The sequence below is a fragment of the Dromaius novaehollandiae genome, chromosome 1, assembly GCF_036370855.1.
Source record: "Dromaius novaehollandiae isolate bDroNov1 chromosome 1, bDroNov1.hap1, whole genome shotgun sequence".
In the NCBI taxonomy this organism is placed as follows: Eukaryota; Metazoa; Chordata; class Aves; order Casuariiformes; family Dromaiidae; genus Dromaius; species Dromaius novaehollandiae.
The window spans coordinates 46,598,140-46,609,166 of NC_088098.1; the positions used below are offsets into that span (position 1 = coordinate 46,598,140).

The window sequence follows — 11,027 nt, forward strand, 5'->3', positions numbered from 1 at the left end:
ATGGAATGGCAGGATGGAAAACCACTTTATTTTAGTTTGCCACAAACTAGAAATTTTAAAACAAAAGATGTAGTGATTCCTAGGTATTGCTGCTTGAGGAGACAGGAAAAAAAATGGGGACAAAAACGTAAGTTCCTAACCTTTTAGCTTCTGCTTTTCTTTTAAAAGATACTGTAAAGAGACTGGGATTAGGTTTGATCAATAAAACTTCTTAAAAGCTGCGTGCGTGTGTGTGCACACACACGTGTTCCTTTAAGCTATTAAATGCTTTCCCATTACCCAGTGTAAATTACAAGGAATCTTTAGCACCTGTCATGGTATAGCTGACCCTTTCAGACCAAAATAGGGGTCTGTCATGGTTGAGATTAAAATGCTGCCTAATCATGTATCCAGTGTGTATTGCTGTGTATTTCAGCATCATTCTGTACCACAATGTAATTGCAATAGGAGATTGCTGAAGAACTCCAGTAACTGCTTCAGCCAAAATAGTTTTTTAAAAAAAAAAAAAAGAAAAAGAAAAAAAAGAAAAAGGCAGGAAACACTTCTACATAATGAAACATTTTTTTCCTCTACAGAGGCTAAAGCTGACTGATCTTGAGAGCATCTAAAATTGTTTATCAGTTTACTTTCAACAGACTTGTGGAAGTAAATGCGAAGTTAGCTGCCAATACTGTTGTTAATCTTTCAGTTTATATTTTTGACCATTAACAGCATTGCTGTTAATGGTCAAATACAGTGATGTTGCTAGATGGGGAGGAGAGTGAGCACATGAACCATAACCGGTGCCTCTTCCAGCACAGCACATGACCAGCGTAATGATATATGTGGCTTTGCATTAACGTTAGGCCTAGTTCTTACTCCAGATAAGCAGAATGCTTGTTGAGCTTCAGTGATGGAGATTAAACTTACCTCATCAAAGCTGCTTAATGAGTAACACCAGCCATCTGCTTTCTTTAAAAAGAAAGGCACAGAAAACATTCACTTGTAAGATCTTGATTAGACTTTTGCTAAGGCCTGCCCAGTTGTCTGTTAGTTACTTACTAAAATGTAATTAAGATCCATATGGTCCTTTTATATAAAAGACATAACGTCAGTGACTTTCTCTGGTTGAAGCTGGAAACAAAGACGGAGGGCTAGAAAACATCATCCTAGTGCTAAGAAGCCCTGTTTCAAATATGTTTAGACAAGAAAAATGTAAATATGGCTTTGTCTACCAGGAGGCTACATATGTTTTTGTCTCAAGCAGACAGACTCAGATTTTTTCAGAATACATGGATGATCATAAATGACTTGTGGTGGAAAAAGTACTATTAATGGAAAGCCAAACCCTAAAATGTTAGTGGAGTACAATGACCAGCTTAACTGTATTGAAGAAAATTACTAAGTACAAGCTGATTACACAGAGGGGTTGTTTAAAAACTTAGAACAAAACCACTTGTGTGAAAAAGCAATGGAGTTTTAAAGATTCCTGCTCTAATTTATTACCATACTACTTTAAATTATCTCTTGCCCCATCCACTTTCATTGTTAATCTCAATATTGATGAGATAGCTCTTCATTTAGCTCTTCAGTAAAGCACAGCTCACAAAGACGATAAGTAAAACAATATTGTGGTGTGGTCTGGACAGAATACTCGAAGGATCTATGCAGTCTTTGATCTGCACGCTAGGACAAGCTTTTGTGTTGTAAAATATTCAAAATTTAAACTCTAGAGGCAATGTAGTGCACTCTAAATAAAACTTAGGTTTACTTAAATAACCTTAAGAAGAGGTTCACTTAGGCTCGTGTAGGAAGCTGGTACTATAGTATTTTAGTTTTTGAAATTACAAAACACATGTTAATACTTTTTCCTGTTTGTTTTGTAGGCTGGAGTAAAGGGAAAACTAGGCAGACTGCTTGGGATATTTGAGGTGAGCAAAAGTGTCCTTTTTGTGACAGCTGATGAACCACAATGCAGTCAAAATTTAAAGTTCTTATTACTTGCCTTTAGTTTTAAAATGCAACTTTAATGCTACTGGGTGAGACATTAGACTGACTTTTGTTCTTTTGTTGCTATATGGTGTGAAAATTTGAGTAGGATGCTTTTGGTGTGCTAATAACTTTTCCTGGAAAGACTAAATGAGTACTTGGAGAACTGGAGTCAAAATCTAGAAATAAACCATTAGCAGCTTTACATAGTTCAAAACTTGTATTTCTTAATGTAAACATCAGACTTTGAACATCTACTGACAACACTAGCATGCTGGATAAAACTTCTTTAGTGTTGGCATTGCGGTAAACTGTACAGGTTCCAGACAAGAGTCCACAGGTTCAGAATTGTAGACTTGAGTCTTCATAATACATCTGATGTATTATGTTGTGCTGTATGGTGCGTAAGAGTGGAAGTCCCTCAATCTAGTAGTTAGGCATGAATCTTTACAGTTTCCAATAATTTTAAAAACAGCTTTCAGATAGACTTCTCATGACCTTCTTGCATGAACAGATTTTCTTCAATTTCACAGTTAAATCATGCTGCTTCAGATGTTCCCTCAGGTTCCTGAAATAGCTTTGCTGTTCAGTAGAATTCAAGGATTGTTGCAGTTAAAATTCATAAAATTAAAAACTAGATGTTAAACTAAGACTTGCTTGTCATTCTGTCTTTAAAATATTTTCTTCAGCTGCAGCAAGGGAATGAAAGCCTCTTTCATAACTAGTACTTCTAGTTAATCAAGCTACATGAGCTCATAGTTGAATGTAAAGTTGAATGTAATTGAACTGATGGCTGTCTAATGGTGAGCAGAATGAGCACCAGGCCAGTAATCACCAATCCTCCCACTTCAGGGTAACAAAGAAACCTTGATTAGCTAAAATATAACTGATCTATTGATGAAATTCCATGTGTTGCAGCTGCAGGAGAACTTGTAACTTTTCTTCTCACTTCCCCATATGTAGTGTGCAATCCTAGCTTTTTAAAGGGGTTTAAAGAGGTAAGGAGTTTCTGCCAAACAAAGGGAATGATGTCTACTCAGCTGGAGAAAGATATTTGAAATTTAACTTCATTTTTAGGTTTTCAGATAATTAAGTATAGCAGTCCTAGACTGTGGAGTAGTTGGTGTAATTGAAAGTGTTCCACTGATCAGTCCTTCCACCAGCCTGGTTGAGGTTTCTTCCCAGATCGTCATTTCCAACTGTAGTCAAAATTTGATGTGCAGAGTAGTGACTGAGGAGGAAAGTAAAACTCCCTGGAAATAATCTTATCACAGGTGGTAATCTATGTGCTTACTATATAATGCCAAAGTAATAGTGAATACAATGAAATGTGTTAGAAGCTGCTGCTAACACAAGATCAAAGATATTTTTGTTAAATATGCATGATGGGATACCATGTAGCCTTTGGGATCTCTTGTACTTCCTTTTATAGGAAATGTTATTTGGTCATATATATGACTAAAGATATATATGACTACTTCATACAGTGCTAAAGGTGATCGCATTGTGAAGCATGGAAATAGGACTGAAGCGGAGAAGCTCGTTTGGAGTTAGTAGCATCTTCTATACCTCTGCTCTTCTGATTTGTTTTGGGTTATGAGTACACCTGAATGCCTTGCACAGCAAAAACTCTTCTGTTTTTTACCTTTACTAGTTAGTCTGCAAAAGTATTCTCTATTTTCCAGCTCATGCTGAAAAAAAGTTAAAATACCTGTCACCTTGTGGCCTTAAGACAGTGGCTGATGCATTATTCCTTGGTAATTCAGGTGTCCATTTCTCTGAAGCCACTTACTACCATCTAGACAAGGGATAAATCTGTGTTGAAAGTGGCATTTTCCTAGGTTACTTTTAACCTAGGTCAAGTCCCTAATCCAGTTTCACAATGTGGCCCCACAAATAGTTGTCAGTACAATTGAGAGGGCTGCATGTGGCAACCCAGGAATGGAAGTGAAGTGAGAATGGAAATTGTTGTTGCTGTGTCCTCATTTTCTACAACTACAGCCAGAAAGCATATTTCACATACATGTATTTGCTCTCTTTAACAGTGATATTGACAAAAAAATATGAATTTTGCATTTGTCGTGATTGCAGATACAGGCTATTTAACTTGCTTTACTTTGAATGCAATTTCATAACCAGTGTTACATAGGTGATTAGACCACTTGAAGGTAATGGTTCCATCTTGACTAGGGTTTTTATAACCTCTCATCTAGGAACATGAGTTGTGAAAACAGTTTTAGCATATGCACTCTACTATGAAAACTTAAAACTTATCAAGGAAAAGTAATGAGCAGTAGTTATGGATACCTGCTAATATTAAACTGGATGACCAAGGACATAGTTTAGTTCCAACTTCATAACCTTCAACTTTGTCTGCATGGGTTTTTATAAGCCTGATAAGATAGGAAAGCTGTTTTTCAAATAAAACTTCAAATTTCCCATACTTCTGGGCCTACAGACATATTTAGTCAGTGAAAGTACAAGCCAGGTTTTCCTGGGATAAATAACTTCAGGGCAAATAACTTCTAATCTTATAGTTGTGGTAAGTCTGCAAGTTATTTACATTTTCTGATGTGAATTAAAACCTCTATTTCTAACATTCAAGCAGAACCAAGATCGGAAGCATAGGACATACGTTTATGTTCTTACTGTGACAGAAATACTGGAAGACTGGGAGGATTCAGTTAACATAGGTAAACCCGCTCTCTGTCCTCATGTACTACACTCACACTGTGTTAAGCAAACTTCTTTCATAATCTGAAGCAGGTTTTATCATTCTGGGGAGAATCTTAATTCTGTTCTATAAAGTGAAATACTGATGCTGTTCTTCCAAACTTCTGTACAAATGTAACTAGGGTTGCTTCTAATGTATTGTATTACTCTTCTGTTATATAAATTAGGTGTTCTACATATTAAGATGGATTAAACTTCATTTTTAGTTGCAGTACACTTCTTAATTTTATTTTCAGGCCAAGTATTACAATTCCTTTTTTCTTGAAAGGTAGAATGTTAACTCTGATAGTTTTGTGGGTGTTTTTCTGTTTTGTTTTTTGTTTTGTTTTGTTTTTTGAAGTGTCTTTAAGAAAATCTTTGGGAAGCTTTCAGATTTTTCCTGCCATTTCTTATGGAAAGTACAAATCACTTGTTATACCTTTACCTTAGGCTTATTTTTCCAAAATAAAGGGATATATATTGTCCTGTTATGTACCTCTGACAGGTACCTTTGTATCATATAGTTTAGTTAAACTGACATCCTACATGATGCTGTATGGATCTTCTACTTTGATAAATTTAAATGAAGGTGTTAACTAATTCTGTCATTAAGTAAAAAACATTGCTTAGTGTTAAAAGATTCAGTGTATTTGTCCAGTTGAGTTTTGAGTTAACTGAAGGGTTAATATCAAAAGTGACATTCTAGCTTGATTGAGATATAGATATATAGAGATATATGTTAAAAAAAAAAACCACATATATCCACATACACATGTGTATATGTATGTATACACAGAAATGTTTGGGGGGTTGGGTTTGTTTTTGTTTGTGTGGGGTTCCCCCTTCTCCCCCCCCCCCGGATTCTGAACCTGGTGTCCAAAGCAATGTCCTAGGTTGATTGATACATGCATGTGCATATGTACACACATGCATGCATGTATCTCAATCAAGTTAGGATGCTGCTAGGATGTATGTACACACAAACACACACACACATGTGCATGCCTGCACGCGCACACACTCTCTTATACTCTTTTTTTTTTTGGTGGCTTTCTTCTTTTCTCCTCAGGTTTCTGACCTGGGACTGTGGGGACAGTACTGGTCTGGGCCTGCCTAGTACCAAGCTAGTGGGGAGAGGGCAGCATCCAACTGTGGGGCTATTGACAACTTATTTTTTATGGAAAACTAGGGAGAGCTGCTAGTAGTGAGATGCTAGCTGAATGAACTGCCCCAATGAGGCAATGTATCTTGGTCTTAAACAAGCAGCTTACAGAAGTCATAATCATGTTCAAGTATAGTATCCATATAATACAGATCTGTAACAGTAAAGCCAAGTGAAAACTGGGACTAACTCCACTTTTCAGAACACTGTCCTCCTCTATAAGCATTTTCAGAGGCCTCTAGTGTTAAAGAACTTATTTGTGTGTCTTAGAACTTACCTACACATTTCTCTAGTGTAAGGCATATTATTTTTGAAAACACTCAGCTAACCTGCAGTATCCTCATACATGAATACCTTGAGTATGGAATGCTGCTGTCTAAATTAGACCAAGCTATTCTTATTTTGTAACTTGATGCATGCATGTTCATTCTTAATACTGCCTTGCACAGAACCATGTATGAAGTCACTTAAATTATTATTTCTTTCTATAACTGTGGGGAAAAAGCTGTATCTAGCTCTTACTGCTTGAAGGGGGTCCTTATCTGAAATGCTCTATTATGAACTTCATTTCACTAAACTTTAGTGAATCTTGTGTTCATCAGTTTTTTCAGCATTTCTTCAGTCTGTATCTTATGCCTGACAACATGAATTTCTAAAGTAAAAGAAATAAAGTCAGATTTTCAGATAGCAACAAATGGTACCATTGAAAGTTTGTAACTCTATTTTTCTTTGTGAATTATACTCCTTTAGGAAGGAAAAGAGAATGGTTTAAAGTAGAAGATGCAATCAAGGTCCTTCAGTGTCACAAGCCTGTTCATGCAGAGTATTTGGAAAAACTGAAACTGAGCTGTTCACCCACTAATGGAAATTCTGTGGTTCCCCCTCTTCCAGATAATAACTCCTTGTATGTCACTTCTGCACAGACTTCTGGGTTACCCTCTACTGTGAGATAAACATTTGGATTACCTTTTTATTCATGTCATCACAAGGGGAAGAGACATCTGTGTTCACATGTTAGGCATCTGTATAACTGTCAGTAAAATATTTGAATGCATTAAAATGTCAAATTTGTTTGAACATGTTTTTCCTTTTTAACAATGTAAAATAGTATTTCAGCAAACCAAAGCCATATATGGATTTTTTTAAGATGCCTTAATAGGCCATTTTTTAACAAAAAAAAAAAAAAAGAAAAAGAAAAAAGAAAGAAACTTGAGTATATAAATTTCCATATCTGCTAAAATAAAATATGCATCTTGATGGTGTTCAGCTTATTCAAGACTTGTCCGTTTTAGTCAATAGCTCTGCAAGAGTAGCCACCTAGAGAACAGCTTGAGTGAATAGTCTTAAGCTATATTTGCTATCCACAAATGAAGTGCTAAGAACTTAACACTGTTTGGAGGAAAAAGTGTGGTGAAGGCAGAGATGTGTAAGTGTGACTATAATGAAGCACTAAAACATATTCAACCTATTACAGCAAAGGATACCAACACTAAGCAATGCTTGCTTCAGTCCTCCAAAAGGTTGCCTTGTCCTATGCAATCTTCTACCATCAACATCCATTTTGTTTGTGGTATAATTGTATCATAGGCTCCAAAATCTTCTCACAGTGTTCCTGCAATCCTTGTTGATTTAAAAGATGTTTAGGGAAAAGTAAGACTTAGCTAGGTACCCCTTGGGTTACAGAGGTGTCTAGTTCCTGCTGAACAAGATGCCTCAAAATGTGCTTGCTAATAGACTGGTACTTCTGGGCTTGGAGGCAGGTGGGTTGATACTTACACTAAAGGAAGAATAATATTTCTTTGTCTTATTCAAAAGCTATGCTGAAAGCCCCAGTATTCAGTTATTTCTTAGATATTAAAACAGTAAAAGTATTTATTGCTTTAGCTTTTGGAAGTGAAAGCTGACCTCTTGGTAAAACTTAGCTGGAATAAATGAGGCACAGCTGACAATTTTCCTGTTCTTCATTATTTTCTTCTCTTTTTCAGCCAAAAAGAAGAAACCTAAATCCACTGTAGGTCTTAATATGTTATTACCATAGGGTTTATTTGTGTGTGTGTGTGTGTGTGGTTTTCTTCAAGAACACAGTCTGACTTATCTGAACATTCTAACTCTGCATTTTTTTCTAAGATCTAAACATTATACCTAACTGTACCTCCTCTCCAGTCAGCTAAAACAGGCTGAGGTAGAACATTGCCTCACATGTGAAGTTTATTCTGAGTAAAGCTCATTCTTTTACATCATTTGAACATTTGTAAATAGTCCAACTAGTAAATAGTGAGTGTAAAATGGAAAATAACTGTAATTTAAACCTTTTGTTACTCAATACACAAATGGTTAACTTCTACTTTTTTAACACAAATTGTGTAAAATGCTGCTATAAATTGAACTTTTTTGTGCTGTTACACTTTTTTAGGGAAAAAAATGTTGTTGCCACAAGTTACTCTTCTGGAAAACCAATCTTGTGCCATATGTAAATGCAGTGAAACTAGGGAGACAGATATTCCGATCTCTTAATGCTGCTGTCTTTGAAGAGGCATAAATACTACTGACAAAAGGCATGAGCCACAATGTGGAAGAATTGAGATTTTTGGGTAGGACTCATCTCTTCCATCCCTGTAGCTGCTATTCCTGGTCACTTCCAGAACTGGAAAGAACATGCAGCTCTGCTCAGGCACATCTAAAGGCAGCAGAAGTATTGCAGATAGCTTAGTTTTACTTCCAGTCAGGTTGTGGATGGAAGGGAAGAGCATTATTTCAGTGGCTCACAAGAGAGTGTATGCAAAATTCACACTGAACCTAATCCAGAATGGGAGAGCATTGGCTCAGCCCATTTCTGTGAACAGAGTTGTCCATCAAAAGAGCTTTTGCTAGACAACACAGAACAGTGGAGTCAGGCATTTTAAAGAATGTTTAATCTCTGTTAAAAATCACTGAACCACTGTATGTAAGGGTACCTCTGGCTCTAAAGCTGCCTTTAAAAGAGTGAAGAATTTAGCTCCCTTTTTTTTGGTTACTTACTTACATTTGATGCTTTTTTGTTCAGTAGTCATTTTAACACTTTAAATTGAGCAAACTTGTACAGGCTTTCTTGTAACAAAATTATATAGAATCTGTGAAACTTAAACTAAGAATCCAGAGTTCAAGTTCTTATTCATAAAAATGCTTCTGTCTCAGTTTCAAATTCTTGGAATGGAACCAATCCAAGCTTGTATGAAATTTAGTGGTAATGCATGATCTTCTTTTGTAACTCTTGAATTATGTATTTGATAATAATGTAAAAATGTACAGTATTGCTGTTGCTAACAAACTCAGAGTTGATTGCCTATAAATATTTTGGTTATTTTTTGGTCACACACATTTGAGCTGTTTAGTAGTGCCAGGTGGATTTTTTTTAAACAGCATTCATTGTATAAGTCTCTTCAGTCTCTATGCAACCTTCAGAATGAAGCTCAATATTGTTTAGCTTGACTTCTGCCTTTCAAAGGTAAATGTTCCATGAATTGTACAAACTTGACAGTGAAGGTAAAATGAAAATACTTAAGTTATGCTATAGGAACCTACTGCAGTAAGTGGGCAATGAGTGTGTCTTGGGTCTTAAGTTTAGTTAAGACTAAACTTAAACAGAAATGACCTGTGTAAAAGTTGGGATAGGAAGGCTAAAGTTTGGCCTAGTACCTATTAAATTGTTTTCCATGCATCTTTACTTAGATGGGCCAGACCTACTTGGTACAGAGCAGATAGTGGATGGCTCTTACACCATAGAGCCTGTGTAACATCCAGATTCAGTTCTTCAGTGGAGAAGGGGAAGAGACCTGGTCACAGCTGCAAGTTTCAGAAAGTCTGCTTTGCACCACTGCTTTTCCTGGCTGTTAGATTTTAAGATTGTGACTATCATAAGATTATGGTATCAAACAGAAATAGCCTTAATCTTAATTCCAGCTCCACCTGGGTTTAAAGTGAAATGGATATGTTTTTGAGCACTGCAAGAAATAGTGAGGTATTGCACAGAGGCTGTTAAAGTGAAAAATCTTATTTTGGTGCTTATTGCACCACTGACTTAGCCTAGTCTGTTAACAATGTGCTGTGAAAAAAAATTGAGGGGAAAACAGTTGGTTTACTTACCAACATGGTTTGTGAAGTGAAAACTGAAGGGAAGGGGGGACAGGGGACAATTTTAAGTTGTAAACATTTTGACCTGCTTGCATGGATTTTCTTTAAAGATTGATGTAAGAATTTTGACTTTTTATATTTGAGATATACCAAAATAAAATCTAAATTAGTCCTGTGGATGGTGTAGTCATTCCATCTCAAATACAGCAAATAAAGTATTTGTGCAAAAGGCTTAGAGCCCATCTAAAATCTACTTAAGTAGTTTCATCTGTTTTCTGCTTGCCTCATCCATGCAGTCTTTAGCTTCATGGGGCACTGAGAGCCTTCTGAAAAGCACAACGATTCTGGCTTGTACTCCTCTGTCCTGTATAACCCATAGCAGTTAGATGAATTCATGCCTGCCAGCTGCAAGCAAGATGTGCATTTAACTTTGTTTTCAGCTGAGCCTAGAAAAACTGGTAAGAGCAGGACAGTAAGTCTTTGCCTCAAGGTTCCTCCAAGCGCACAACCATTTGTAGCTCAAGATCTTACCAAGCCAGACATCATTCCTTTGTATTCGGTTACCATCAGTGGATTTCTTTCCCCTGAACTCATCCCCCCAACACAGATGCTTTACTATCTGTCCCCACCGTGTGGTAGCACTTCCACACTAAAACCATGCTCACTATAAGCTGCATAAGAAAAAAACCTGCCTCTTTCCAGGTTCTGTTGACAGGGAGCAGTTAGCCTTTTCTCCCTCACAGTGTGATCGCTGACCACCAGCCCATTACCACATAGCCATGCAGATTTACAGGGGCACAGATCAGATCAGATCATACCCCAACCATATACATGCAGAGCTGAAGCACACCCAAGGAGGGGGTAAAGTGTTTACAAAAGCACAAGATGCAGCAGGAGAAGCAGAATGATTGCTTTTTCCAAGAGTTAGAAAGAAGATGAAAAGAGTCATCTAGCTTTAGGAAATTTTTAGGCTGTACCTATTACTGTCAACACCATATGAAGCCAACAGTTGAAAGCTATTATGGCCTCAGTATTGCTGTGGCCTTAAGCTGGGCACAAAACACCCATCTCAAGG

The 11,027-nt window shown here is 36.8% G+C and overlaps 1 protein-coding gene across 2 annotated transcripts in view; it reads left to right on the plus strand.

The window, feature by feature from the left end:
- NUDT4 (nudix hydrolase 4) overlaps positions 1-10,129 on the plus strand; it is a 30,621-nt gene extending 20,492 nt beyond the window's left edge. The window contains exons 3-5 of one of the 2 annotated variants that reach the window (XM_026123176.2): positions 1,866-1,910; positions 4,574-4,661; positions 6,593-10,129. In XM_026123176.2, coding sequence (XP_025978961.1) covers positions 1,866-1,910; positions 4,574-4,661; positions 6,593-6,795 — 336 coding nt within the window. In that variant the 3' untranslated portion in view covers positions 6,796-10,129. The remainder of the gene's footprint in view (positions 1-1,865; positions 1,911-4,573; positions 4,662-6,592) is intronic. The other variant, XM_026123177.2, reaches the window with a different exon arrangement.
- Positions 10,130-11,027: the final 898 nt, after the last annotated feature.